The 27,802-nt window shown below is 38.8% G+C and overlaps 1 protein-coding gene and 1 long non-coding RNA gene across 2 annotated transcripts in view; one reads left to right on the top strand and one right to left on the bottom strand.

The window, feature by feature from the left end:
- The window catches only part of LOC309508646, a 192,728-nt gene that overhangs the window by 119,419 nt on the left and 45,507 nt on the right, over positions 1-27,802 (top strand). The window lies entirely within an intron of this gene.
- The window catches only part of atosa (atos homolog A), a 40,927-nt gene continuing 26,443 nt past the window's right edge, over positions 13,319-27,802 (bottom strand). Inside the window, exons 2-12 of the mRNA XM_082182884.1 lie at positions 22,518-22,702; positions 21,955-22,157; positions 21,735-21,860; positions 19,660-21,235; positions 19,332-19,454; positions 18,462-18,550; positions 18,161-18,257; positions 17,166-17,324; positions 16,854-16,922; positions 16,039-16,238; positions 13,319-14,156 (exon numbers count right to left, since the gene is read on the bottom strand). Of these exons, the coding sequence (XP_082039010.1) occupies positions 14,003-14,156; positions 16,039-16,238; positions 16,854-16,922; positions 17,166-17,324; positions 18,161-18,257; positions 18,462-18,550; positions 19,332-19,454; positions 19,660-21,235; positions 21,735-21,860; positions 21,955-22,157; positions 22,518-22,702 (2,981 nt within the window). The 3' untranslated portion in view covers positions 13,319-14,002. The remainder of the gene's footprint in view (positions 14,157-16,038; positions 16,239-16,853; positions 16,923-17,165; positions 17,325-18,160; positions 18,258-18,461; positions 18,551-19,331; positions 19,455-19,659; positions 21,236-21,734; positions 21,861-21,954; positions 22,158-22,517; positions 22,703-27,802) is intronic.

The following is a 27,802-nucleotide window of genomic DNA, read 5'->3' on the forward strand; positions in this document are numbered from 1 at the left end:
TTTGTTCACATCCTGACGGGTTTGCACCTCATTTGCAACCTGTAGGTCCATTCAAAATGAAGTGGTCCCTGAAATTTACCCTGGGGAAGACAAAATATGGAGGAAGGCTATTCCCTGTGGCTGAAACTGCGAAGGGTAATAAGCGACCCTCGCTCTACAGAGGTTATTGACCCAATTTGCTTAAATCCCCGCCTGGCAATTACCCTATTTGGTTTCTGGACTGTAGTGACACCTGTCTCATCCATGTTCCAGATGTCACCTGGAGGAAACCTGTACCTATGCATGACTGTATTTAGGTTGTTGAAGAAGGCTTTAAAATTGTCTTTATTAAAACTTGTAGCACGAGCAAGGCTTGTGGCCTCTGTCTTTCTGATGGAGAGGGGAGGGTGCCTCTTCAAAAAGGCAGTAAACCAGTCACGGCCAGCTTGCTGCAGCTCTGACCAGGTCTCAGGCACCTTGATGTTATGTGACACAGCAAGCTGAAAGACTAGCTTTTTAACCTCACTGTGTAATATAGGCCAAAGCAGGGCTGTAGTACACGAACCTCTTTGGAATTGGTCTTGACTTGTCCTGGTCTTGGACTCGACAAAGGTGGTCTGGACTACAGCCCTAGGCCAAAGTAAATGTCGGCTGACTTGGACATACAGTATACTTAACCAGTTCCTCTTCCAAATCTGGGGAAAATATTTGTCTGTTCCTGATTATAATATAATATAATATAATATAATATAATATAATATAATATAATATAATATAATATAATATAATATAATATTATATAATATTATATAATATTATATAATATTCATTATGTTTTAACATACGTAAAATGCATAAATGAATACATTTAAAACCAAATGGCTATACTGACACATGTGCCAACCAACCCCCAAATCAGTGTCAACCAACCCCACCCACATTAGGACACACTTCTTTACTGAAATGATGTTAGCCACATAGCATCACTCATCAGAGACTTTTAAATTTCATTTCAAAATATAGAGGGCAGTCATTTTAATGTTAGATTTTTGTGGCAGCACCCTCTAGTGTACTGGAATTTAACTGTGTGCCAAACAACCCTTGACCCAACCAGCCCCACTCTCCCCTACATTATGGGTGTTGAAGTTTCCCTAACTTTTTGTCAAAAGGAAATGAAACAGGCAGTTTTCTCTGTTTTCTCTAGCACTGATTTCAAAACTTGTTTTCACCTTTCTACTGCATAGACAGCCAAGTGTTATTAAAAGCCCATTTTTTCCAGCAGTGAATTACCTCTTTAATTGTTGTTTATGTGTTTGAGTCTGTTCCAATACCCACTTGCAGTCTTTTCACTTGACCACTTGTCTACTTACATGATGCATTTCCAGTGGTGGAAAGAGTAGGCTACTAAAAAAACTGTACTTAAGTAAAAGTATTGCTACTTAAGAAATTATTTACTTGATTACAAGTAGAAGTACTGGGAAATAATATGACTCAAGTAAGAGTAATTAAGTAGCTTGCTGAAAAAATACTCAAGTTACTACGTTACAAAGTACTTTAGTATATTTTTTAATTTTTATCCAAAATGAGGTGATGTCAGCAATATGCAGAGGTGGAAAGTAACTAATTACAAATACTTTCGTTACAGTACTTGAGTAGATTTTTAAATGTGTTTTACTTTCTTGAGTAGAAATAAATTGTGGTACTTTTACTTTTACTTGAGTTGAATAAAAATAAAGAATTCAACTTCACTACATTTATTATTCACCAAAAGTACAAAGTACTTTGACAAAGGTGCCGACAGAGCAACAGCGAGCTGGCATTTGACAGACACTTTTCAAACTACTGTGTGACAGGTCTGGTCTGTCTAACAGACAGGTCTGAAGTGCTTCAGCCAATAACAGACAGGTCTGACTCGGGTGCAAAACCAATCAGAACTTCCAGTCCAGCTGGGGGGCTATGGGGGGTTCAATCTGCGCTTTGACAGTCAATCACTGGCGCTCGCGTTTTGAATCAGTATCGCTAACGTTTCAATATTTTAGTGAATGTAAGTAAGCTATGCTCATATTGTGATTTTAAATTGAAATGGGTCATACCATTGATATTACTAGAGCACTGAGCAGTTAAAGTAAATAGAAAACTCGGCTCATACAAGGACGCAGTTATTGCATGGACGGAGCAAGAACAATGCAAGTAAGTGTCTAAAATGCAAGCACACAAATCAGTTAAGTGGTAAAGCTTGACCTCTTTAACAATGCAGTTAAACTAAATGTTCGAAGCAAACTTTGTACGAAGCTGAAATAACCTCAACATTAGAAACAGTGAAATAAGATTGCATGAATTATCTCTCAATCAGATGCACGTAAAAGTGTAGCTCGTTGATGTTGATGGACCTTTCTTATGGCTCCTGCTTTGGGATGTGGCCGAATAGCTTCTGGTGAGAAGTCTTCTGTACCCATCCCAGAGGTTGATGGTCTTGAGGGAGATGCACAGAAGGAAGGTGGCCCTGTCAGAGGAGGTGGCCCTTTTGGAGGAGGCACAGCGGAAGGTGGCTCTGTCGGAGGAGGTAGCCCTGTTGGAATAGGCACAGCAGGAGGAGGCCCTGTTGGAGGAGGTACAGTGGAAGGTGGCCCTGTCGGATGAGGCACAGCGGAAGGTGGAAGAGGACGGTCAGTGACTAGGGACAGTGCAAATTCACATTCCTGGAATATCTCCCTATATAGCAGGACAATGCCATGGCTGCGGCAGAAGTTGATGCCTTCCACAGACAGGTGCGAGGGGTGGTTGTCAAGAATTAAAATAACTTTAGACTCTGAGGAGCTCTTCGTATGAAACTGGAAGTGCTTCAAGTATACCAGGAAATCAGCCTCTTGCATCCACCCTGATGCGTTGGCTGTCCCAATGCAGCCAGGTGGGCTGTCCAGGATGAAGGCTTGAGGTTTAAAGTGGACTCGTGGGAAAATAAACATCGGTGGTATGGTTTTCCCAAGTGCATTGATTCCACAGGCTAGTGTGACGAGTGTGCCTCTTTCTGCCGACGTTGGGCTCACCACGTCTTGCCACAACCCTTTTGGGATTTTGGACCGTTGGACCGTTATCCCTGTTTTGTCCATGTTCCACATGTTTAGTGGTTCAAACTTGTGTTTGTTCAAAGCCTTGCTCAAATTGTCAAAGAAGTTGTTAACATTCGTTCGATTAAAGCTGGTTGCCCTCGAAAGGCTCGGAATCCCCGGGTCCCAATTTGAATTGGGTAAGTGAACATGCGTATTGCGTTCAAAACAGTAAAAACGTTGAACTTGAGACAGACAATATCCACCAGTGGATCAAGCAACATCGATGTAGAAGGTGAAAATGTTGAGGAGGAAGGGAGTGAGGCACCCGCTGCGAGCTCGGTGGTCTGTGCTAACACCAGCGGGTCATCCAACAGCATCGAGGAGAACGAGGTAGATTCTATGCCCATCACTGCTAATATATCCTCTTTGCATGAGTATCCAATCGACATGGGTCTCTTTCCTGAGTATCTAGACTCAAATGTCAAACGTTATATTGTACCTACGGGGTCATGCAAACCTACTGGCCCTTTCCCACGGGATCCCGCAAAGGATAACCGCTCCTTTACTATGACATATTACGTTTGCAAAACCAAGTCTGGTTTGGACTAGATGTAGCCTACTGCAAGCCCTGTTGGCTTTTTGCCAAGCCAACATGGAAAACAAGTACCTGGCGTAATTTATCAAAGAAAATTCAACAACACGAGTCATCCACTCTACATAAAGCTGCATGTGTGATATGCAACCTTTGGCGTCAGAATAGAACTATGGATAAGGATATGGAGAGGGAGATACTTCATGAGGTAAGCTTTTGGAGACAGGTACTACACCGTGTGATTAATGTTACGCTCACTTTAGCTATGAACAACATTCCGTTTAGAGGACATAGGGAAAAAATAGGGGAAATGACTAATGGTAATTTCCTTTCTGTCACTGAGCTCCTGGCAATGTACGACCCTCTGATTAGCTGCCTTGCTCGCTCGATCAAGTACCTAAGCCCACTGATACCAAATGAGCTAATCAAAATTCTAGCAAAACATACTCAGAAAGACATTGTAGACGAAATACGATCAGCTTCATTTTTCTCTGTGATTATGGACACAACACAAGATGTGGCTAAAGTTGATCAGATGAGCCAGATCTTTAGATGTGTCATAGTTGAGCGAGATGCTCTCGTGTTGCCACTGATGTGACGATCAAAGAGTCCTTCATTGGATTTCGTGAAGTTAACGACTCATCGGCCAGCAAGCTTACTAGAGAGATTGTTGCGTCTGTGGAGGACACCTTTCCAAGTGCAGAGAGCAGAGGGCAAATATGCGCGCCATATACAGTGGTGTCCAAGCAAGGATAGCTGCCAAGGAGCCAACTGCCGTGTATGTACACTGTGCCTCACACAATTTGAATCTCATTCTTGATGCGGTGAAGATACAAGAAGTAAGACAGTTCTTTGACATTGTTGAGCGCATTTATGTGTTCTTTGGACACAGCATAAAGAGATGGGCAATGCTCTCAAATAAAACACACAATGCATAACTTTTTCAGTGTTATGTTGGAGTCATTGTTTGTGTCGTACAAACAATGACTCCAACATAACACTGAAACAGTTATGCCCGACTAGATGGTCCTCATGTTACGAAGCAGTAACCGCTCTGAGATATTGGTACAATGATGTGATGAAGGCATTGGCAAAACTTTCACTGACAAGCAGAAAGAAAGATGAACGGGATGAGGCTGCATCGTTGAAACAGGCAATGGATAAATTCTCATTTGTTTGTCTTGTTGTCCTTCAAAGCAAAATCTTGGAGCGAACTAATGTGATATCAAAACTTCTACAATTCCAAGACATGAATCTGGCTATAGCAGTCCAGCTACAGGACTGCGCCATCAGAGACCTAACCGCGTTCTGAGAACATTTTGAAGATGCCAAACAAACAGCGAAGTGAGTAAGGCATTTGAGAACACACGGTTGAGAAAAGTGAAAGTGCATTTTGATGAGCTGTGTCAAGATGAACGTTTAGCAGATGCCGAGTCCATGGACTTTCACGTCCATGTGTTTAATGCCTGCCTTGATAGTGTCATCTCTCAGCTGACCCAGAGATTCACCGGTTTACGATCAACAGTTGACAATTTCAAAGTTCTACTGCCCGAGACCCTTTGCACTGCAACAGATGATGAACTGTTTTAGCAAGCAAACAGGCTGGTGGATATTTACAGAGATGACATTACTACTGATTTCCCAATGCAATTGTTATCATTCCGTGCATGCTTGAAAGACCATATCTCGCAAATGAAAACAGTGCAACAGCTGACGAAGATGCTGATCGTCGAGAACAGCTGCATCACTGCGAGTTTTGGGGAGGTTTGCACTGCTTTCATACTTTTTTTGACCATCCCAGTGACAGTGGCCTCTGCAGAGCGTTTTTTTTTTTCAAAACTTAAACTGATAAAAAGCTATCTCAGGAGCTCAATGGGACAGAGTCGTCTCTCTGTACTTGCCATACTGTCAATTGAGAATGCCTGTACGCGCCATCTGGATCTTAAGGATTTAATCGACAACTTCGCACAGAGAAAAAGCAGGAAAAGGCTGCTATAATGTAAGTGAGCATCTTTTTTATGTATTTGGACCTAGGCCTATGTGTGTGTAGTCATAGCAGTGAGTAACAATGTGTTATGGTGCGCCGTCACCAGTAGTGTTTTTTCATGCGTTATGGTGTGCATTCACCTGTTTTTTGTTGTTGTTGTGGTGCGCGTAGGCTACTCCTGATTTTGTCAGTTATCTCATCTCTTATATGCTGTGTCTCTATGATCCTATCCTGACCTATTCATGGTAGCCTACTCGTGGACATTGCGTCATCACGTGCTGTAGTAGGGAGGCCCGCCTTGATAATCCTGCATAAGGGCCCAGTGTTGGCTTGTTACGCCAATGGATGGCTTGAAGAACACAGATCATTGCAATCGTGTTTATTGTCTTCGTTTTTCATTAGTCAAAACATCTGTATCTGCATGTTTTTTTTAGCTGTAGTGATATCTGATGTCCATATAAGGGATTTCCTATAAGGACACCCTCTGGCCTTCAGTATGAATGAAACAGACATTACATGAGTGTGTTTTGCGCTCCAGTATTTCCTAATTTGGCCCAAGTTTTCAAGTGAAGGTGAAGACTACAAGTGTTTGTAGAACTTCTGATTTCCCAATGGGACACACTTACAATATAGTGTTGTAAGATTGCAATTATAAAACAGATCATTCTAGTCCATGATAATGATTTGCTGTTCCATATTCAAATCCATTGTAAAATACTCTCACTTCACAAAAACATTCACTTGTGATCTAATTACATCCGACTGTGGCCAGTTGGATAAACTGTTTATAGTCTTAAAAGTTAGTTATCAATTTTGTTTTCTTCAAGACTGCTCATAGTCATAACTTTCAGTCAGTTAACTTAAAAGTTAGATCGGTATCATTTGACTTGGAAAAGTAAGTCTGATTACCCCTGTGTTGACTGCTAGTTGGTCAAAGTAGTTAAGATAGCCTACAGTCTTAACATAGTAGCTAAGTGTATGCAACTGGCCACAGAAACTGTGCCAGTATTTCTGTGTTGCTTGACATCAATTCTACTAAACACTGTAAAATATGGCTTATATAGCCATATAGATACGATTAATCATGTCGCAATCGCAATCGCGATGTTAAGCCTATGCGATAATATGACACAAAATGCTGCGATTTTATGAAATAAATAAATGCATGTGTGGACATGACAACCCATTTTCTCCGAGAGCTGTTTGCCCATTTTCTACATCGCTAATAAAAAGAAGACCAGTCAGTTTCAGTTTAGGCAGTGTCACGTGTCACATTGTGACTTTTTCCGGCAGCGCGGAGAACAGGTGAAGATGGATGCCAAGCAGACGGACACTGAACTGGTGGCCAGAAAAAATTCTACCTCTGTTATATGGCGATATTTTGGCTATAAGATAACTGACACTGAGCAGACATAGCAGGGCTGCCAACTTTCACTCATTCAGCGTAAGACTCACGCAACACTTTTCACACGCTCTCAACGCCACACATCCATTTTCTAATGCAGAGAAAAATCACAAAGCAAAGAGGACACTGACACTGACAGACTAAACAGAGCAGGTTACATTTGATATGAAACAAATCATCAGCCCTCAGATTTTGTCAATTTTATGACGAAATTCAAACAATAGCCTTTTGGCGCTTGTAAATGTGACGTGACAGATTGTGGTTGTGAACCGAACATCTCTTACTCTTTACTAGTTAATAGTAAATAAACACGAATAGGTGTGTTGAAAGATACAGTACAACTTACCAGATACAGTACAACTTACCAAAATGTTTATGCCTCATACATAATATCGATCAATCAGTGTTTTTCAACCGCGGAAAGAGGTCAGTAAAACATCTGGAGAACAATAGACTGTGTCACATAACGTTAAATTTACCTCAGAAAAGCCATTTGATGGCACATTAGTTGGCTAGACAAATTATAGAGAGGAGTATTTTGCTAAATATGTGCACTATACTAAATATTTATTATATTTTTACTTATATCATTAAAATATTGTAACGTTGTGATTATAGCCTAGTAAAAACCAAATTATATTTAATTTGAGTTGTTATTTTTAACCTTTAATAATAATACCAGCTGACAGGCATTGTTTACAGCATTAGGTGATATATATATATATATATATATATATATATATATATATATATATATATATATATATATATATATATATATATATATATATATATATATATATATATATATTCTTTTATTTTTTTCTTGAGAAAAAAAAACATGTATCTACTGTACCTAAAATTTATCCAAATGAATCGATATTGAATCAAGATTGGAATCAAATCACAAGATCAAGCAATAATAAAAACAGTAGCCTACCAGTCATTGTACCATGTAAACATTGTAAAATATTGTCACTGAACTTAACAAAATTCTGTTTAGTTACCAAATGTTTTGACAATCACAATACACATCCTGCTTAAATGTCCCTGTTTGTCTGGACAGAATGTTCAGAATATCTTATTTTCATGAGCATACAAATGTTCTTATTTATTGTTCTATTTATTTTATACTATTGTACTATTGAGACAATAACAAGTTTGCAGTAATGCAAAGATGTCATTATTTAATTTTGTAAAAAATATTATTTTAATTTGAAAACACTGAGTTGAGAAATACACAATTCAGCATTTTACTTGAGAACTAAGCAAGTTGACTCATGAAACCATTTGTTTATTATATCGCAATCGCACATCGCAATCACATTATTGACCTCAATAATCACAATATAACATTTTCCCCAAATCGTGCAGCCCTATATATATATATAAGTTGGATATAGGCTACAGCAAGCTTCACTAGATGGCTGAACAATCTCTTTTAACATGGACACTTAAAGTACAGAAAGATGGATTTTTTTGCTTCAAGTGATAGGCTATAGGTGAGTGAAATTATATTGTCTGGCTGTACATGTCATTTTCTTAAAATTGTCTGTCTAAAAGTAAAAAAATGTGTTTTGTGTTGTAGGGAAGTTTTTTTTTTTTTTTTTTTGTCCTTGCTCCTGAAGTCATATATGTCTCCAGTTATTGTTCCCTTATTTCAATAAAACCAGTTTCAGTATATCACTGTTGAAAGTGTACTCCTTTGGTGCTGGAGATGAGAATTTTCCTCTTGTGATGTCTAGTTTGTTACAAATCTTTTTTTTCTTCAACTTGTTCAGAAAATCAGACTGAAACAGTTTGCATCTTGAGTCAACACTGATTAATAAGTTACTCAATAAAAACTCACTTTGAACATGCCTGAAAGTCACCCTGACTTGAAATGAGCCAGTATTTGGAGTATGATCTTAAAATACCTGATGTCAGATTTTGCCATCTCTTCTTAGCAGCACTCTAGTTACTCCAACTGCACACTAAATGAACAGAGAACAGTCTCTTTCAGAAATGTCCAACATACTGAGAACTCACTGGTTTCATCATTTCTGATGTCTTTTGCTCTATAGCAGACAGTGTAAAAAATTACTGGAAATATATTTAGGGGTGAATTGCCCTAATGTGGGACATTTTTTGCACTTTAGACTTTTGTGACATATTGCGATGTGTAACCAAAACATTAAATCCACACCCAATACCATTTTAAAAACCCCAGGATGTGTCCTAATCAAATCAAAAGAGAAAATTCAGATAACCCATTCATAAGAGAAATTATACACATATTAGTGCTCTTATTGCAAGTCGTCTGAGAAAATCTGCAGCTTCCTAATGTGGGACACTGAAAAATCTATGATAAAAGACCAAAAATCACATTGATACGTGTAGAATAGTAAAATCTTATTTTGTTTTAGATTCACTGGAGAGTAGATTTAGCGACATTCCATGCCCTGGCCAACAATCTCAGCTGAGGGACCCCACCATCCTCAACAATTTGCCTATACTCCTCTATGGCTCCTTTCATCCTGTCCGTCCTCCACTGAATATTTACATTTACATTTACATTTACATTTATTCATTTAGCTGACGCTTTTATACAAAGCGACTTACAATTGCTATATATGTCAGAGGTCGCACGCCTCTGGAGCAACTAGGGGTTAAGTGTCTTGCTCAGGGACACATTGGTGTCTCACAGTGGATTCGAACCCGGGTCTCTCACACCAAAGGCATGTGTCTTATCCATTGCGCCACCACCACCCCATGATGGTGTTGCGCCACCACCATTGCGCCACCACCACCCCTCCATGTTTCTTTCTCTTATCCTTTCCCTGTTTCTGCCTCTCTTTCTGCATCTGACAATCTGTCCCTGTCTTTCTCATATTTGCCATTGTGATCTGAAATACATCTCACACATTTTTGACTCATTTAAGTACTGTCCCACATTAGGCTGATCATACTGTCCCGGATTTGGAAACCACATTTCCTAATGTGGGACACTAGGAAATTTGATAAAAATATTAAATATATAGTTTATACACACAAAGTTACACTATTTTTTTTGATGGACAAACATTTCATAAGCATATTAGACTAAAAAGTAGCAGGATTGCTTTGTTTAAAATGTATTTAACTCCTCAATATCAAATTTGTTAAAACTCTATGTCACTGGCCTTCGGATGGTCTTCACACAAGGTGCCTCCTGTTTGATGATTGCTCCACCCTTCTTCTTCTTCTTCTTCTTGCTTTTTTACGGCGGATCGCAGACAGATATGTGCATTACCGCCACCTATCTAGGAAATGGACCATTGACACAACTATAACCTCTATTTACCCGCACAGAGGCTTCATAGAGTTTCATCCGGCGCTGCGTGTTCAGCTCCTCCGTCTACTCTCAGCCCCCATGACAGGTAGAAGAAGAAAAAAAAATAAAAATAAATAAAACCCCTAATTTAAATGCGCTTATTTAACCCAGTATTTCCCAAATATTCTACCATTAGATTTATTATACTCCTATCTGACTTTAATACATTTTGAATAGTGAACTTAACTCCTATATTATTTAATTCCTCCTTCAACTCTTTCCTTTCAACATTATATCTCCTACAGTGCATTACTACATGCTCAACTGTTTCACTAACTTCACATGCCTCACATAAACCTGTTGGACTCTTACCTATTAAATGCAATGTACTATTCAATCTTGTATGTCCCAATCTTAATCTTGTAATCATATTCTCCTCATACCTACACCTACCTGATACTCTTCCTTTACCCACTATTGGCTCTATTTGATGCATATGTCTACCTTTTATTTCATTATCCCAATATTGCTGCCATATTTTCAGAATATTTTTTTTAATAATTGACTTAATTTCTGATCTACTAAATAAAATCGGTATATCTACTATATCTCGTTCTATTGCCTTTTTTGCTAATGCATCAGCCTCCTCATTACCTCTCAGCCCAATATGTGCTGGAACCCACAAAAACTGTACTTCTAAACTAGCTTGTTTGATTGAATATAATTCTTGAATTATCTCTATTACCATATCCTGTCTTGTTTCTGACTTCATCTCCTTCAAACTTATTAGAGCTGAACTACAATCTGAACATACTACTGCCTTGGATATTTTAACTTCCCTAATCCACCTTATTGCCATAATTATTGCAAACATCTCTCCAGTATACACCGATAAACAATCTGATATCCTTTTATTCTTATACACTTTAACCTTTGGAATAATGAATATTGCTCCACCCTCAGATATGATTGGACATTTGATAGGTCATGTGATTTTGATCATATGACACCACAGCTTTGTCTAACCCATAGTTTCACTGTCATTCATGTATTTATGGGGGACCTACAAACACTAGACCTTAGGTGTCCCACATTAGGCAGTGTCCCACATTAGGGCAATTCACCCTATGGCTTGATTAATGCAGTGCTCTTACACTTGGCATAGGTAACAGTGATTTGGTGGCTATATTTCTCGAATACATTGATGTGACAGCAGTTCTTGAGTCTAGAGTCGATTTCCAAACAATGACTGCAACAGTTCTCGTCTCACCACTACAATAAAATGAGAACAATCTCGGATTCAAACATAACTCTAACTATTAATGAAAATGTTTAAACAGACGACTTGAGGACGACTTGTCTTCAGGAACCGCTTGTTTGTATATAAGCTCAAAGGGAGCTGGATGCACGTTGCATTCACGGTAAGAACTCTGCTCTTGCTTGATTTTCTCCCGAGGGATAAAAATGTAACGTTTGCAAGGAGCACGTTTGGCTTTCGAGGGAGTTTGAAGGCACTTATGGCGATGCATTCGCAGTAAGAGGCTCTGTTATTGCTTGATTCTCTAGGAAGATAAGAATCTAGCACTTCCACAGAGCGATGTGTCCGCTGTAGGAAGCTCCACCAATGCTTGACTCTCTCTTGAGGGATGAGAGTCGAGGGTCAGCACCTCACGGTACAGGTCCCATGGCCGCCGAGTTGGCAAGGTGGGATGGATTGCGGGAATTGTAGGCGGAGCATAGGGAAGAGTCTGACGGGCATCGATTGTGGTGGAGTCCTTCCTCATTATCTGTCGCTTACTATGGTTTAGTGGTCTTAAAAAAATTAAATTAAAATTAAGTGCTAGCTATAGCGGGTCTTCGGTAGAGTGCCTTGACTAAAGACAGGGTATGAGCTGCCCTCCCCCAGTTACACTGGGGTCTTTTAAGTTGGGCCTAGGCTGCCCTGCGGCTGCGGTTCCCTTAGGGCATGGGTGATGAGAGTAATTGGGCAAACTGCATTATGTCCTGTTCCCGTTTCCCTCCCTTTCCTGAGTAAAGGATAAGGATGTATGCTCCCCCTTGGATGCTAATTACTGAGGTTTTTAGCACCTTGCATACTCCCTTTGGTTTGCTGTTTAAGTACCCCTTAGGGTAAAGTTGGGTGAACAGAACTATGATGGGCAATTCATAAGAATTGCAGACAGTTTCATTTACCTTTGTTTCATTTACCTCCCCCCCAACTGTTTGTTGGGCCTGGAAGAAGGAATATACAGTATATGCTCCCCTTTGGTGGGATACTTCTATAGGTATGATCAGTGTTACAACTAATGAGTGGTGGTGGATAGCCGATGGTGTCCCATATCATTGTAGCATTCTACAGTTTAGCCATTAACTATAGTGAGTGCTGGAGAAGTGCCTTTATTCAGATCAGGGTATGAGCTATTCTCACCTAATACATCTGGGGTTGTTAAAATGGAGTAGAAGCTCCCTTGCGGTAGGCTGCTCTCTATGTTGACAAATAAGATTCGCCTTACATAGCTAAGGCTATGTTGGATATGTTCCACTTAGAGCTCTGCTCTTGGGGCCAGAAAGGGCTGAGGCCTGTTCCACAAGGGAGGGAGAAAGGTGTAACAGCCGGGACTTCCCTTGCTGTAGAGCATAAAAGTTTGGGGATCTTTCTTAGTATATTGGCTTGGGGATGGCCACATGGGATGTTCCCATGGTGTTTCAGACTCTGAATGAGTAATCCATAGAGTGAGGCAGACATTCCCTCAGGTTATGACTGTAACCCTGACTAACCACTACGCCATGCTGAGGTTTTCAGGTTTTATGGGGAAATTCCATAGACATGATGTTTATACTGTACAAACTGTATATTCTATCCCCTAACCCTATCCATCATGAAAACTTTCAGCATTTTAACATTTTCAAATAATGTCCCAAAAAGATACAAGATTTCTGGTATTACAATCCTTGTGAGGGCATTTTGGCCCCACAACATAAAAAAAATTCTAAAACAGAGCACAAACATATGCATGCTTAAAGTTAATTTTATAGATACAATATATAATTCTTTTATTTAAGATCTGAATTTGAAAGACAAAAATACATGGTATGATTGAAACATATCTTGTACTACATCATAATGTTTTGCACAACGGGCATCACATGTGCAGTAAATGAAAGTTCAATTTAAATATTAAATAACTGATGACAAAAAGAAAAAAAAAGTAAATATGTAAACACTAAGCTAGTAAGATATTTGTTTTTCTATTGCAACACTTCCGATTAAAGTGGTTTGGTAACAGTACAAAGAAAAAAGTAATTGAACAAAACTTATTTTGTTCCAGTTGTGGTGGAAAAACACAGTGCTCTTCAAACATCCTTGCAGTTATTCAGTTACTGGACTTTTTTTTTTCTTCTTTTTTTTTCTTCTAATGGTCCATGGATTTAGTTTTTCTGCATCATGTCTGCTCACGCCATTCCAAACATCTGGAAATTAGCCTAAATGAACTCCCAACCATTTGTTGTTTTAAACCAAAGCACTGACGATTCATTGGTGTGTATTTTTAGGGGCATTAATGTGAACAGTCCTGTGCATGTTGGTGTGTGTTAGTGGGCTTCTCTATTTTTAATTCCCATACAAGCAGATGACAGATTTTGATTTAGTAAGGCCCCTATGCTGGATTAAGATCAGAATATACTAGACTAGATTAAATTAGCATCTGGGAGAGAAAGGGGGGTCGGCAGGTGACTCTGTGAATGACTTGAGCTCATAGGCAGCACCACTGTCCACTTCCATGGATTTACGGGAGAAGAGGAGCCGGATGTCCCGATGGAGGTAGATCTTTCCAGATTTGGAGCTCTGGAACCTGAGAAACAGATGGAGAGCAATAAAGGTCAAACAGTTAATAAGAGTAACTAGTGTCACGCATACAACAACTGATCAGACATATTTTGGTAACATGTTTAAACCACTAGGTGGCAAATACAGCAAGCTAACAACAGTTTCTTTGTCTTCCTCAAGGGGGCGTTTAATGGCTCAGAATGTTGAATCCTTGGTGGAGTCTTATTTCAAAAGGGGCACTATTTTTCTTTTCTTTTGTGTGTGTGTGTGTGTGTGGGCATTATAGATATACTAAATTATTATACTAAAAAAGTATCAATAGATGTGTCTATTAAAGTGACTAAGTGAAAACGAAGTGAAAAAAAAAGTATAAATGGTTGATAGATACTATTTGCACCTCAGTTTATTATAGTACATTATAAAACAGTATGCAATAATAACAACATATTGAGTATGAATGATTATATTTATTAAAACCATTAAATGGTAGCGGCCTTACTTGGACAATAAAGCCCTCCCCACATCTACCCCTAATCCTACCCGATAAACACTTTTTTCCTAATATTAAATACCCGTTAGCCACTTTATTTCCACTTTTTAAAAATATTTTCTTCATTTTTATTTAAAATAAACATTATTCTGATCTGATATGCGATGGGAAAAGGGAGAAACAGGTCGATTGGGTCAAAAGTTACCACCACCTGCCTTATTCTTTGGCTTCTTTCTTTTGTAATGTTGTTTGGCACTTAGTGTAAATATACAAGTCTGTTAAAAAAAAACAACAACAACCTTTAAATGAGTCATATCCAGTAATCAAAAAGGAGTGTCCATGTTGATCAGCACTGTAAAAAATGTCATGCTATTTAATTTATGCAGCATAAATATTATTATACTAATTATACAATAGAATAATTATAAATAATTATAATTATTTTTAATTATACATTTAATAAAAAATTAAAGACAACATCCAGACTGCCTGATCCAGGGACATTTTGCTTATTCTACTAACTTATTCTATTTATATGGGTTGAACATGAAAAATATCTACATGATTCATGATTCCACGACATAGGAAAACCCCAACTGTTAATTTTAATATGGAATGAATATGAATTATATTAATATATAGTTACTTTGTTATAATTACAACATAAATAATATTTTTTTTTCTTTTCAAAAGTGATTATAATAATTAAAATTAATTGGTCTGTATACAGGCTCCAACAATTTTTAAAAATATTTTTAAAGTAAATTAAATGTATCTGTATCCATGTTTTACTAGTATTACTAGGAAAACTGGTATCACCTTCCAAAAACTAAAACCGCTTCTCATTTCACATGTAATATAAATTCAAGCTCTTTTTGGTAAGATATCACTATCAGTCAATATTTAAATTAAATATAATTATACCTATTTCATTTGAATGCTGTTTTTCTACATGTAAAAGGCTTTTGGTTTTGTACGTTACGGTTTGTGTTCAGATTTCTGGATAATTTTCTCTTTATCACTTTTCAGTGGCCGAAAAATCAGTGCATCGATGTTATGAAAGGTAAGCCTGACACACAGCTTTGGAGATTTGAATCCTCATTGAAGATAAGAGCTGTATTTTTATGACTAGAAAATAGCTGCCTGGAGGTGTTTCCAAGATGGCAGCCAAGTGAACAGACTTGCTCTAATAAGGACTTTTAAAAAGTACTGCATTTTCACACACCTTATCATGCGACTTCTGGGGACCAGTTAAAATAAGTATACTCATGAATAGGCATGTCTAGGCCACAAGATACCTGTTGAGAAAGTGTGGTCTAGACCAAAAGCTTTACGACCATTTGACAGAATACACTGAGCATTTAAGCCCTGTATGCCTGAATGAAAATAAGTGAGCACTCAAGGCCATGGTACTGACCTCAGATGGACAAGGTAGCGGAGAGTTCGTCCTTGCCCCAGTGAGGACGGCTTTTTGTTGTTCTGTCCATTGTACTCGCGTTTGACTGGGACTGAGAAGGTTCTCTGCCGCAGGAATGTCTGATGGCTGGCGGGCATTTCTCTCAGATCATACATCACCACAAACATCTTCACCACTGTCTTATTGGGGTTAAATAAGGTCTGGCATTCAGAGACAAAAGACAAAACATTCGCTGAGCATCAAAGCTACAAAATCCAAAGCAGAAAACATGCATGCAAATCCAGACACATTTACAGTAACAGTCGGTGAGCATTTCATCAGAAACACATGCTACTAATTTAAGTGGGCAGGGAAACCTGTTTTATTTCACTATCCTCCAAAAAACATTTATTGAAAAGAGTGAATCAGAGTAATTCGTTCATGATTAATGCAAATCAAAGAATTTAAAGGAATATTCCAAGCACAAGTATCAGTAACATTTGGGTCATAATGTCAGTTACCATGGAAAAGACTGTTGCTTTACATTTTTTTAAAAGATTTACACCAGATATGAAAGGACTACACTGAAAAGTTAAGTAAAGTTTTTTTTTACTATTGTTCTGTTTGCATGTAAATGCAATTCCTACACATTCACCAGTAGAGGGCGCATCTGTACACAATTTTAATGGTTGACATTCTCCTTTGTTCTCACAGCATTGTCTGATGGTTATTACACACACTTATGAGTAGTTATGACTCATTTGCAAAAGTGTGTCATTACCATGAAACATAGTGCGCAAGCAGATAATTATGTAGGTCTTGATGATGAATCTTACCACTTGAATGGTTCCTGAAGGAGGTACTCGATATCCCCTCTTACCGAGGGACTCCAAGTTTATGACACCCTGAAGAGAAGCAAGATAATTCAATAAAGATATAGGATTTAAACATTTAAAATTTTGTACTGACTCCTTAAAATATGTTTGTATTACATTTATGCTCTATGGGGGAGCATAAAAAAAGTAACTTTTTTACTGTAAAGTTACTTTTACTTGACTTTACAGTAAAGTCAGCCAAATACTGACTTTACTGTAACATATTCAAAACAAGTACACAAAATATGTAAGAAACTCAGCTTGGTCCATTACCATGTAGGGGGAAGGTGCGTTATCATCAGAGACGCTGTAGAATAACACGTCCACAGGTAAGGTCATGTGACTGGGGCAGAAGGTTCCGCTGGCGCCAACCTCTGCTGTGAAACCCTCAATAGTGCCCAACGGCTCCAAACGATAATTCAATACACACTCCTACACAAAAACACACAGAAATACACATCAACACACACAAAGAAACATCTGTCTATCTTTCCATCCATCCATCCATCCATCCATCCATTAGAGGCATATGTTTAATGTGTGATCAGGATAAAGACAATATCATTAGCAAAAATAAAGACAGGGGGTGTTCACTCAAAGGGGTGTTCACTCAAAGGGTTGTTCACTCAAAGGGTTGTTCACTAATTGTGTGTGCGTGTGTGTGGTCCAGGTATTCCTTTTTGTCTCCTCAAGGATAGTATAACCTGAGATTTTGACTTTGAAAAAATCTTATGAATCATACTAAATGTTGTATTTGGTTTTTTTGTGTGTGAAAATGTAAAGGCTTATAAAAAGGCGTAAAATCGGTTTATATTTAAATCTAGGGTTTTGCACAGGTATCTGTGAGAGCTGTTTAGAGGTAGGGGTCAGGTAGAAAATATCATTAACCTGATATAAATGTCTATGAGATATCCTGAAAAATATAGTGAAAAAAGCATGTATTTGTGTGTACCTACTAAAGTATATTTTGGGGGAAAACCAGAAGTGAGCTAAACAAAATCTCCCAAAAGCAACCTTTGGGTAGTCCTCATAAAAAAATGTTAAAAAAATGTAAAAAACCCGATATAAAACTAAACTAAATAAAGTTATTTAAATTGTAAAAATGTAGGAAGTTTTCTGTTAGGGTTATAGTTTGGGTTAGGGGATGGAATATATAGTTTTTAGTATTAAAATAATTATGTCTATGGAAAATCCCCATAAAACATGGAGATCCAACATGTGTGTGTGTGTGTGTGTGTGTGTGTGTGAGAAATAATTTGTTCATCTACCTCAAAGTTTCCTAAAAGGCTGAGGCTGGCGGGTGGAGCGCTGGCACTGAGGATCTGCTGCTGAGACTCATCACAGTCTTGTGATCTTTTCAAAACCCTGCAAACACACACATAGAGACAGACACACACACACAAAGTTCAGTCAGCCATTTTGGGTAGTCTGTAGCTTTAGGGATAACTCTAGTGTATGTGTGCACAGCAGATGGCAGTGTATGTATAAAAGTCTCAGTAAAGGAAATGTCACTGAAATTCGGAACAATGGCACTACAGCAGGAAATAAAGTGAGGAAAGAAAGTCATACCTCTTATTGGCTGCCCATGGAACACCTCTGCAATGAATCAGAGATGTGTCTAAATCAAAATATCCTGTCTGGCTTTTTCTTTGAGGAACCTGAGGGGAAAAAAGGAGGAAGCAGATGAACACATTTACATCTTTGTTTTGCAAGCTTGTGACCACTTGTGCTTAAAGTTTTTGTAAATCAAAAAATATTGTGTGTGCTATAATATGGTGTCAGGTGATAATACAGTGGTATATCAACAACAACATTTATCTATAAAGCACATTTATACACAATATACATTGATCCAAAGTGCTGTACAATATGATTTAAGAGTAGATTTTAAAAAATGCCCAATTAAGAAGTAGACCTCACATGAAAGAGGGAGATTATTTCAAAGTTTGCAACCGGATTCAGTTGTTTGTAATATTTAATGAAAACCAATAGAAAGAGTAAGAACTACATCTGAGTGTATCTCATCTGAAAGAACAAGAGCACCACTCATCTGGAGTAACAGCACCAAACTCCCACACACAGTGAAGTGCTTGAGTCATATGGCACAAATCAGAACTCAGTCCACAGAGAAAAACTGGCATTGGTATGATTTGAAAACACTAATGGGCTTAATTTACCAAGAGTATTTCTGGAAAGTATTAATAAAAACTTGGGTTATAGGGAGTACGTTTTTATTATAGGTCTATTGTGACCCATGAGACTTAATTTGCGTGTCATCTAGGAAGCATAGAAACTCTGTGGACAGCACTGAGACAAACAAGAAGTGATTCAGATGTGAGGCTAGATGAGTCACAGATACAAAGACTTTGGGACCCTTTCAATAAGATGCTGTGCTATAATCTATGTGTTGGAGGGCAACAGAGGGATCTGTGCTCTTACAGGGCTGGAGAGGAGAGGTAGGCCTGTGCAGGGGTGGAAGGCTTTTGTTGCAGTTCCGTCTATGGAGTGGCGATTCTGTTTCTTCCAGTTATTGCATGACTTCAGAGGGGAAGGGGGGCGTCTCTGTTATTAAAAAGAGGATAAATTCAGCAGAGAACATTAAATTAAGTAAAATGGCAATGTAAGTGCTCTGATAGACTGGGTTCCAAAGGAATAGATTCAAAACTCTCCACATTAACTAAAAGCATATTAAGATTACAAAAGTAATCCTATAAATACACTTGAACTTAAAAAAAAATAATATGGTAGGAAAGACATATCAACTCACTGTATAACTGCTCTTGGCAGGACTAGAGGAATTGAAGGTAAGGTTGACTGGTGTGCTAGAGGGGGACGTCCAGGGCTCCTGGTTCTCGTCCTTCTCAGGACAAGTGGACCCATCCCGGACATGCTTTTCTGCTCCTTTCTCATGGATTGCCTCTTGGGTCTTGAAGGGCTGGAGGTATCCAGTCTGGTTCAGCCCATTCTCCTGAGGAGAGCTTGCATGGCTAGAGTTGTTTTTCAAGGAGGCCCAGGACTCTCTACTGGCATACTGTTGCTGATTACTTGCCGTTAAAGTCTGTGATTTTGTGACGCTGTGGTCTTCAAGTTTTGGGCTGGCCACGTTTAGTGGTCTAGGGGAACAGTCTCGCTTACTGCGACTAGAGTCAGGAGATCTGCAACATTTTGTTGCTTGAGACATACGAGGATCTGTGCTTGCCTCACCATTGGGTGCACTTGAAAATTTCTTATGGCTTGGTGGTGATACAAAGCCATTTGTCTGGGCTCCGTGGTTTGCACCAACCTGTTCATTATGAGAGGTCTTCAATTTATAGGTGCCATTCAGGAGACTGTAGGAATGTTGCAGTCGCTCCTGAATCAACCTCGAAATGTCCTGAACAGCATCTGCAATCAGCGAACCCTCAGCGGACTGGTCACTGAGTACCAGCCGCCTACATGTTGAGGGTTTTGGGGAGGTTTTTGATTCACGGTCAACTCCAACCAGCCGTGTTCTGCTTCTAGGGCTCAAGGGGGTGTTGAAGAGAGAAGACCGGCTCCTCTCTGGGAATTCTGGACTGGTTCCATTGTGGTTTTGAGGCTGGGGGACTGAGAAGAGGGGTTCTTTGGATTTCTTCAAGCGCTCCTTATCCTGTGATGAGTTCCAGGTTGTTTTGTGTCCTGGAGGTTCTTGAGAAGTGAAGAGAGCATCAGGGAGATGGGGAGCAGTAGGGTCGCAGAAATTCAATCGCTGAGCAATGCGAGCAATGACTTCCTGTCTTTCCTGAAGCAGGGAGCCAATGAGGGGGTTGGTTTCACCTGAGATGGAGCTGGGGCTTGGACTGGGGGTAAATAAAGGGTCAGTGATGGAGAGTGATTTAAAACCACGAATTGGTGACTCCATGGTTGATGTCTTGGGGCTCTCTGCCCCATTAGTACACGAGTTATACGCCTCCGTAGGGGAGGCGTCCACACCGCCATTCAGCCGAGAATACAGCCACTTGACTGCTTTGCCTGGTGGGAGAGGGGACTCAGGGCGAGGGGGGCATTTACGGGTGTTAAGAGGGCTGTGGGGAGGTGGAGAAGGACGTAGAGGTCTGGAGAAGAGTGGAGATCCTGGCAGACGGAGGGAACTGCAGTTCTCTCCAGCACGGTTGCCACCCTCGCCACGCTCCAGGCCTCTCTTGCCCAAAAAACCAAGACCTGAGTGGATGCTACATTTAAGTACGGGGTATTTGGGCTGGCGGGGCAAAGACTGAACCCGCACTTTGAGAGCGACACTATGGGACACATTTGGGACAGGGAAGGCATGTTCAGAGGGTGTTTGAGAGAAGTTCCATATCAGTTCTTCATCAGCTGCACTTATTCTGCAAAATATAGCAAATGGGATTGTCAGAAAACAATGTAAGGTCTTTCTTCCTTTCTCTCTTGACTCTCCTGACTTCCTGTCTCTCCTGATCAAAATATTCTCCTGAAAGGCAAATACAAAATCTTCTGGATAGTTTTATGGACTTTTTACACAGTACTTTTATTTAATTTCTGCTCATACACATTGGCCGTGTTCCAAAACCTACTGAGAGTCCTAAAGAAATGCTGTATAACAACAATTATTGATAAATTAGTGCTACATGTCTTTATTAGTACTTTACTAATTTTTTACATTTTTGTATTTCGATCATTATTAGACTATCACAGATTTAACTTTGTAATGTGCTACTAACGACAAACCTTATTGGAATCAACAGCTCACTGTTTCAGAACACAGCGTTTGAGATAGACAGCAAACACAGCTCTTGTCTACATCAGAAAAACCTCATCATTCTTTCCCACCCTTGAAAGAAGTTGTTTATCTGTAGAGTATGTTACCTGTAAAGGATGTTTCTAGGTACAAGTCCGTGAGAGGCACTGAGCCACGCGCTGAGCTGCGAGAAAAACACGTAGGAACGCACGGCCAACAGCAAGGTTTTCTCCTCAATAAATCGATCTCCACTTCTGCAACAAATACCAAAACCATTTTGTTAAATCTCCCTAGATCTGTGTGAAAGAATGTATATTACAAGTACTGTAAGTGACTAGTATGTCTTACTCTCTGGGTACTGGCTGTAAAGTCCATCTCTCTAGTAAGAGCGCATCTTGCTTTATTGCTGGGTCATTTAGGTCCGTGCAGTCTGTGGTCGAGCCTTCATCGCTGTAGCAACAGTCAGGAAGCAGCATTACCTCGATCATGATGGGGATGTGATTGCGCCATAGTAACATGACCTCTGACCTTATTCTCCTTGCCTGACGACACTGTATTGGGAAAAAAGTTTTTTCTTTCTTTACTGCATGACACAAGATGCAAAATAACCTAAACAGTATGCACAACAACCTAAAGGTGACGTGTGCAATTTCCTTGTCACTAGTGGCAAAAAATGGAATTTCAAACATTTTGACTGTTATCAATCAGGTTTCCAGACATGATGATTTGTCGGTCCCTGTTAATAAAGAATTGAAAGGGTAGTATTTTCTCAGAGATGTACAGCTTTTGTACTTATTGCATAAGGGCATTCTAATTGGATGCATCTTAACATCTCATATTTTTACTCTTACAAATCGTAAAATGTAACTACTAAATGCCCTAACTCGGGTGGATAAAAAGATGTAACCCACCTGTGGTATTTTGTCGCTGCATTCATGTTTGGTGAGGACAGGCATAGCAGACTGGGCGGGTGGGCAGTGAACACCCTCGGTCCGCCCCTTTACGGAACATTCTGGAGTCCGTCCTTCTGTGATCAGGAGTGTCAGGAACACCAGGAACTCCTCAGGATCATACTCAAAGAACTCCTCTGCTGCTTCTAAAAAGATAAATGGACTGAATTACTGACATGTTGCCATTTAATAATCAAAAAAACAAAAACAAAAAGAGCAAGATTACTCAGATAACTTGTGGCATATCCATTCTCAGAGTAACACACTCTCACATCTGGATTATCAGATTGTGCAGTAGGTTTAAATATATTTTTTGTTTGTTTCTGAGAAGACAAGTTTGTCTCCATGAAACATTTTTTTCTTTCCTTGGGGTAGGAAATACTGTGTGGTTTGTCAGCAGTTCACCTCACAGTGTGGCAAAACCATTCCCTTATTACTTGCTAATTAGTCGGTGTCAGATGATGGAGAGACCTACTCAATCTAAAGAGCAGTTGGATAAAAATGTCCATGCATGCGAACAAGATGATAAATCAGCTATAAAGTTAATTTTGTCTAGTTGTAGGAGTTCACTAGCATTTAGATCCTCAAAGCTATAGATTAGCCTCAAAGCCAATAGACATAGACTAAAAATGCTTATTGAAACAGGAGTAGCTTATCCATAGCAAACAATCTTTGCTCAGCTGTGAAAACTGGGCGTAACAAACATGCATACACCATTTCTCCAGCACCAAAACATACCTGATAAACAGCTTAGTAAGAAACAGCTGTCAATTTACATGGAATGTAGAAATACGTGTAAAATGCGACACTTCAGATTCTGAGTCAGAAATTCCTAAATATTTTTCCACAACCTGATGAACCTGTTGAATAACATGAATTGTGTATACAGTATGTGTAAACAAGTAAAGCTGACAATTAAAATTCAATTCAGTTAAATTCAATTCAATAGGACATTTTCATTAATCATTCCAATTAAATCTTGAACTGCAGGTGAATCCTCATAATTTGATCATGCGCAAATGAAACAGGCCCACGATGACAGCTAAAGTTCAACACAGATTAGTTGTGCTGGTAGTAGTTATTCCATGTTTGCTGAGAAGCAGATAGAAGTGAGATTCACAAGAGCAGAGTAGGTTTACCCACAGCTTTGAGCTGCAAACAAAGGCGTCTACATGGCAGTTGAGGTCCGTTACAGACGGCCAATGGGCCTATTGTTCTGACAGCGTCAGACTCCCAGGCCAACAGAGAGTATGTCATCCTGGACTGCACAGCCCTCTCTCTCTCTCTCTCTCTCTCTCTCTCTCTCTCTCTCAAAGGTGTGTGTTTTCAGAGTCAAAGTTTATAAACCAAAACAGTATTCCACATAAATTATATCACATCATTCCACTCAAAAAACATCTTGGGTTTAACATGGTTTAATTTCAACAGCCTATCATGTTATAATATATTATACAAATATAATTCACTCTTGTTTGGCTGAACAAACAAACACTTTTAGTTTTTATATTTCCACTCTGTTAGGTTCCACCATGTTATAGGGTTGAAAAAGTGTAACACAGTTCATTTAAACTTTCATTATGTTCATGTTTAAATGTCTAAAAGAGGGAAATCTATACTATTGCAATGAAATGTTTTAATTATCACTCATTCATTTTCAAGTCTATAAAATGTACTAATAAAAATAAAATATTTTCTTGAAATGTTGGTTGGTGATGCACATTCAAATATTATTTCTATAACTATCTGATGAAATCTAGTACTGTTTTACATCCCTCTCATGATACAGTGTAAAAAGTTCTGACCTTTGAGGTTGAAAAGGCACAGAATCCACAGTATTATCCATGGGGTGGAGTACATGCAACATAGTTGTAAAGAGAAAGAGCCTATTGAAAGGGTTGTGTCAAAACAATCCTGATGCATTCAAGTCTATTTGAGGAATCTTTTCATTACACCAATCTGTCAATGGCTTGGAACCACATTTTACAACAGGGCTCTAGGGTGACTGGCTGTTCCATACTGGTGATAATTTTAGCTGGTGTTCACAAAGTGAATACACATACTATGCTCGCCTTGTGGTTAAAATAATACTATGCAAACCAAATTTGATCCTGAAAAACCAATGGGTGGAGACACAGAATGGCTGTTCTAGACAACAACGTACTGTGCAGAACTTTTCTATGACCCACTTCTGTTGAATTAATATACTATTTTTCTTACATCCACAAAAAGAAAAAAAATTCAGAGTGTACTTCATGTTTTTTTTTTTTTTTACCGTTTCATGATTTTGAAGTTTTCCAAAAGGTACACAAAAAGTCCACACCAACTTGAGCACAATGTTCTAGGTCTTCTGAAACCCCCAAAAAGTTTTGTTTGTTAAACAGGCCTATATTCAAGTCGGAATTGAAGGGAAATCTTCTTTAATTTCATTTCAAATGTGTTTTGACAAAACATTTGATTTTACTAAAATTTGAAAAGTTACAGCAGATGGGCAATAAAACATGGATCGCAATAAAATGTATGTTGATGATGATAATCTCTGGACATTTTTTACTCAATATGGATACATTTTCTAAGGTTTGAGCTACTGGTGAAGAAAGCTCTGGAAACAACAAGGATTAAAAAAAAAATGAGTGGAACCGGCAAGGGACACAAAAGCGACGGTAAAAAACAAACTTTCATTATCCAGCAAAGCTAAGGAAATCGTTTCAGATATTTTACATTTATAAATATAAATGTTTTGATGTAAATTAACTGTTACAATTTAATTTGATCAAAATATTTAAAAGGTTGAAGGTTTTTATACGGTAGCTTTGGAGGTAGTGAAGTTAAACAAACAAGTTATGTTACATTCATTCTTAAGGTCTAACAAAAATGTGGAGTGCATTTCCTCTCCATTTATCATACGCAATGAATATTGTGATAAATACTGATAGTAAATAACATGAAAAAATATATATTTTGATATTTTTTGGGCCATTTCACAGAGGCATATAGCGGACGGGAAGATATTTAGAGAATAACTACCTGTGGCCGTAAAGTCACGCAAAGCTATGGCCTTTAAAATACATTTTGGAATAATTATGGTACTGTTTGCCATTTTTGGACTGTTGATATTCTGCAATTTATCATATGGGTTTCTCATGGAAGAAGAAAGTCATCGTGTTTACAACTGGGACAATAAGCGCTTACCAGAATCAACGAAACATTGGATTTTCAAAACTGTGTGAAGTTCGTGGCACCATTGTTGCAGTAAACTTGCACAACGTTCTTGAATTAATAATTTATTAGATGCATCTGTTATCGTATGGACACCGATTTTACATTTTCACGCCCCTAAATATGACGCGGAAAAAACGAACTGTGATTGGTTGCTTTACATGTCGGTCAGACGGTCATGGGCGGTCCTTGGCCAATTAAAGCTGGGGTGAAGTCCAATTTTTTGCGCTCCCCTGAGAAACTTTGTGTTCGCTCGCAAAACCTTTGAGCTCTTGTTTGAGTTTGAGTTTCTTGGGGGAACGCAAAACTTTTGCCGGAGAACGCAAAAGCATTGACAAATATTTTTTCCTCCATCTCACATCATATTTTCTTCAACATGTCCCCTTAGGAGCATACTATAACGATAAATATATTAGAGTTCACAGCAACGCACCATAACCCTTTAACGCATACCTCAGGTCTTTAGTGACCTGGGAAGTCATTCGCTCATTCGAAGTCATGACCCTCCTTTTTACTCCGATTTACTGCAGAGCAAGTACTGAACGCAATCAAATATTAGTGTCACTGTCACTTGATGGTGGATCTGATGAAGAAGCTGTCAGCGATCAAAATATTGATTTTGAAGATGTTGAAAATTAGGCTATAGTTTTGAGAATAATTATGTTTGATATCGCGAATATGAGCCAGATGCTGAATGTACTGGGAAATGAGCTCTGACAATGACAGTGATGATGGTTTAACATCTGCTCAAACTGAACCCTTCCAAGCTCCAAAAGGTAACATTATTTTATTCTTCTGTAATTGTTACTCTAATATCAGAAGAGTTTTATAATATCGTGACAGTTAGAAATCCATCAGTGTTAGATATAGATCCGGGTCGCTAAAGACCCGAATATGTAATAATGATTGGCGAAACATTCATGCAGGCTGATTCAAACGATGTTGTTTCTCTGTGCTGTTATCGTTCGAGTTATGTGGACTCTGCAATTCTTTTAAAATGTGAAAGATTTTTAAAACAATATCTTTATCCTTATCGTTATAGTTATCGTCTTTGCTGTGAACAGGCCTTAACATCAGAAGGATTTTTTATTTTTTTTTTATGAGATGAGTGCATGAACACCATTACAATGTCATATTTAGCACAAGTTTGGGATTTCTTTGAGCCCAAATTTCCAATTTGGGGGCATATCAGTTAAAAAAAAAGCATGCTTGGTGTATTATTTGGTACGGACCATGAGAATGTGTGTAAGTGCAATAGAATTGTGAAATAGAATTGTGAATCGCTCCAAGTTGTAACAGTAAATGTTTTCTAAATCTGTCTTTGTCAGAAATGAAATGACTGAAATAAAATCTTAAAATCACAGTATGATTACAAGTAGCAAGTAGGAACTTCTCTTTCTCTCCATTAAAATACTAATCACATTTAAAATACTCATTTAAATGTGTATCAAATGAACAACAAAATAAAGTTCTAAGATTTGGAACTCTAGCAAGGAAAGGGACATTGTGTTTTCCTTCACTAAGTACCATTATGACATCATCCTTCTCTTGGTGTTCTACATTTCCAGCACAAACACAGCTCTTTAAGCCAATAGGCGAGGCACAGAACACTTTTGGCCAATCAGCACATTCCAAGCTCCTGCCAATCACAGAAGTCAGCACAGAGGGTGGGGAAAAGCCACGTGCAGGACAGGGCTAGCGTCACCCCAAGCCAACACGAACAGCTGATAGTCAATCTCGCGCGACTTTGTGAAACAAAGAGCCAGATCTCTGCGCAGATTCTATGCTGGAAATACCATGACAGCAGATAATGATGTTTGTTCCTGTTTATTCCAGCCATGTTTACACATAACCTCATCGTTATTCCATAAACACAATCTTATAAGAGCCTGAAGAATCTCAAGGCTTCTTGAGTATTTAGTGGGTGTATTTTTCAAGCCTGTTTTTTTACTGCACTGGCCGGCTGTTGCAGTATGCATTAACATATGCGTGTGTGTGTACACACATTCTTACAGGGAACTCCTCCCACG

Source organism: Leuciscus leuciscus (genome assembly GCF_965113295.1).
Source record: "Leuciscus leuciscus genome assembly, chromosome: 10".
Taxonomy (NCBI): Eukaryota; Metazoa; Chordata; class Actinopteri; order Cypriniformes; family Leuciscidae; genus Leuciscus; species Leuciscus leuciscus.